This window comes from Otolemur garnettii, unplaced genomic scaffold (assembly GCF_000181295.1).
Source record: "Otolemur garnettii isolate 467f Iridium unplaced genomic scaffold, OtoGar3 scaffold00017, whole genome shotgun sequence".
NCBI lineage: Eukaryota > Metazoa > Chordata > Mammalia > Primates > Galagidae > Otolemur > Otolemur garnettii.
Genome location: NW_003852412.1, coordinates 5,685,248 through 5,688,860, shown reverse-complemented (window position 1 = coordinate 5,688,860; position 3,613 = coordinate 5,685,248). Strand labels below are relative to the sequence as shown.

The 3,613-nt window shown below is 43.3% G+C and overlaps 1 protein-coding gene across 4 annotated transcripts in view; it reads right to left on the bottom strand.

Moving 5' to 3' along the window:
• OCLN (occludin) overlaps positions 1 to 3,613 on the bottom strand; it is a 72,710-nt gene that overhangs the window by 51,789 nt on the left and 17,308 nt on the right. For all 4 annotated transcript variants that reach the window (XM_023510901.1, XM_023510902.1, XM_012802796.2 and 1 more), the window contains exon 3: positions 1,402 to 2,080. In XM_023510901.1, the coding sequence (XP_023366669.1) occupies positions 1,402 to 2,080 (679 nt within the window). The remainder of the gene's footprint in view (positions 1 to 1,401; positions 2,081 to 3,613) is intronic.

Here is a 3,613-nt window from a genome sequence, read left to right as displayed (position 1 = left end):
AAAAAAAAAAAAAAAAAAGAAAAGCTGAGGCAATGGGCAGTGCCTGTGGCTCAACGGAGTGGGGCACCAGTCCCATATGCTAGAGGTGGCAGGTTCAAACCCAAACCCCAGCCAAAAACTGAAACAAAACAAAACAAACAAACTAAAAAAGCTGAGGCAAGAGGATCAGTAGGGGAAGGGGAGGGGAAAGGAAGTGAGGGGAGGGGGAAAGAAAGAAAGAAATCAAAAAGAGAATGAGAAAATGACAAAAACAGTGCGGAGCCTGGGGCTCAACAGAGTAGGGCGCCAGCCCCACATACTGGAGGTTGTGAGTTCAAACCCGGCCCCAGCCAAAAACTGCAAAAAAAAAGAAAATGAGAAAAAAACTGTAAATTATATATTTGATTAGGGAACTTGTACCTAGATATATGAAGAATTCTTACAATTCAATAATAAGAAAGAGCCCAATTGAAAAACAGGCAAAGGACGTTTTGAGGCCGATCACAAAGGCTCACGCCTATAATCCCAGCACTCTGGGAGGCCAAGGCAGGTAGACCGCCTAAGCTCAGGATTTACCAGCCTGAGCAAGAGTGAGACCCTCCCTCTTTACTAAAAACAGAAAAAATTAGTCAGGCATTGTGGTGGGCATCTGTAATCTCAGTGACTTGGGAAGCCGAGACAGAAGGATTACTTGAACCCAGGAATTTGAGATTGCTATGAGCTAGGCTGACACCATGGCACTCTAGCCTGGGGTAGCAGAGTGAGATTCTGTCTCAAAAAAAAAAAAAAAAAAAAGCCAATGTGGAAACAGACCAAATAACCATCAACTAATGGAAAAACCAACAGGAATGAAGGGACTGTCACATGCTATCACATGGGTAACTTTGAAACCATCGTGCTAAGAGAAAGAAGCCAAGTACAAAAGACCACACATGACTCACACAAAAGACCCTGTGTGAGTCCATTTATATGAAATACCCAGAGAATGAATAAATACACAGAGGTAAGATTAGTGGTTGACTAGGGATAGGGAGAGTAAGGGAAATAGGGACTGACTGCTAATGGGTACAGGTTTCTTCTTGGAATAGTGAAAATGTTCTAAAATTGATGGTGGTGACAAATGCACAGTTCTGAGAATATACTAACAACCACTGAACTGGCATTTGGCCTCTCTTCCAAATTCTGATTTAGTTAGAAGTGAGGTATTGGCATCAATTTTTTTTTTTTTGCAGTTTTTGGCTGGGGCTGGGTTTGAACCCGCTACCTCCAGCATATGGGGCTGGCACCTTACTCCTTTGAGCCATGGGCGCCGCCCCTACATCAATATTTTTAAGACTTCCCCAGAGTGATTCTATTACACGTCCCAAGTTGAAAGCCTCTGACCTAAGAAGAGGGAGAAGAAAACCAAAGCAGCACTCATACCTCCTGGGGATCCACCACACAGAAGTGATACAAATACTGATCCACGTAGACTCCAGTAGTTACAGGTGCATAAAACTGGTTGCAGAGGGCATATATCTGTGAACCATAGATAGACCCAGAAGACTGGGCAGTGGGGTTGACCCCCATTATGTAGACAATTGTGGAAATAAACATCATGATGACCAGGATAGCACTCACTATTATCACCATCAAGTAATATCTTCTTGTTCTGGACATTTCAGATCGTATAACACTGGTAACAAATATCACCAATGTAGCAATGAAGCAAAAGGCAGCCATGGCCAACAAGAAGCCCTTGGCCGCTCTGGGATCTGTATAGCCTCCGTAGCCATAACCGTAGCCGTAGCCATAGCCATAGCCACTTCCGTAGCCACCAAAGCCACTTCCTCCATAAGGGTAGCCTATACCACCTCCTAACAAGGCAGTTCCATAGCCTCTGTCCCAGGCAAGTGTGGAGGCAACACAGGCAAAGATGGCAATGCACATCACGATAATGAGCATAGACAGAATCCGAATCACTCCGGGAGGGGAGGTCCACTTGTAGAAGTGAAGAATTTCATCTTCTGGGTAAAAAGAATATGCTGGCTGGGAAAGCATTGGTCGAACATGCATCTCTCCACCATACATGTCATTGCTTGGTGCATAATGATTCGGTTTGCTGAAATGCACAAGAAAACAATTTCAAGTTAGCACTTTTTGGTGGCAAGTAGAGAGAACAGGTAATGATTGGAATAATTTAAACAAACTATTGGTAAATGAAACTATTATTGCTGCCTTACTGAACAGTAAAGGTATCACCTGAAGAGCATGTTAAAACAGATTACGGGCGGTGCCTGTGGCTCAGTGAGTAGGGTACCAGCCTCATACACCGAGGGTGGGGGGTTCAAACCCAGCCCCAGCCAAACTGAAACAAAAAATAACCAGGTGGGCACCTGTAGTCCCAGCTACGTGGGAGGCTGAGGCAAGAGAATCGCCTAAGCCCAAGAGCTGGAGGTTGCTGTGAGTTGTGATGTCAAGGCACTCTACTGAGGGTGACAAAGTGAGACTCTGTCTCTAAAAAAAATAAAATAAAAAAACGTAGATTACTGGCCATCAGCCACACAGCTGCTGCCTCTGCAGGTCTAGGGTAAGACAAGTTTCCAGGTGATGCTGATGCTGCTGGTCCAGAAAACATGCACTAAGAATGACTGCTCTAGTATACTATGGAGCAAAGGTTCTCAAAATTTGATCTGTGTTAGAATCATGATAGCGGTCCCCACCCTTTGGGTACAAGGAACTAGTTTAATGGAAGACAATTTTTCATAGACAGAGAGAGGGATGAGGGTGGGGATGGTTTCAGGATGATTCAAGTGCATTACATCTCCACCTAAGATAATCAGGCATCGGGTTCTCATAAGGAGTGTACAACCTAGATTCCTCCCATCCTCACAGAAGGGTTTGCACCTATGAAAATCTAATACCACCACTTATCTGACAGGAAGCAGAGTTCAGGCAGTGATGTGAGCAATTGGGAGCAGCTGTTAATATAGATGAAGCTTCAATCACAGTTACCAAAGCATTAAAGCTACAAACTACTTAAAAGGAAGAAAGGGGATTTAAGAATTTAAATTTAGAATTTAAGAATTTGCTGGTAAGTTCCTAAATGACCAAGAAATCCAAGAACTCTCAACTTTGCTTCCTTTATACAGTGGCAAGAATCACTCTTAAAACCCACAAAGTGGAAACACTATGCTAAGTAAAAGAAGCCAGTTACAAAAGGCTACATATTACATGATTCCATTTATATGAAACATACACAATACAGACAGAAAGGGGAGGCTTGGGCTAGAGGAACTGGGAAGGGACTGCTGATGGGTGATGAAAATGCTCGGAAATTAACTGTGGTGATGGTTGTACCACTCTGTGAATATACTGAAAACCCCTGAATGGTCCAATCTAAGTGCATAAATTGTATGGTATGTGGATTATATCTAAATAGAGCTGTTATTTTTTTAATTGACAATATGTTGCTAATGGCCATCTAAATGAGGATGGTTCATATCATTTGTTAAGAACAAAAGGAATAAATATACACATAGGCTCGGCGCCTATAGCTCAACTGGCTAAGGCGCCAGCCACATACACCTAAGGTGGTGGGTTCAAATCCCCAGCCCAGACCCGCCAAACAACAATGACGGCTGCAACCAAAAAA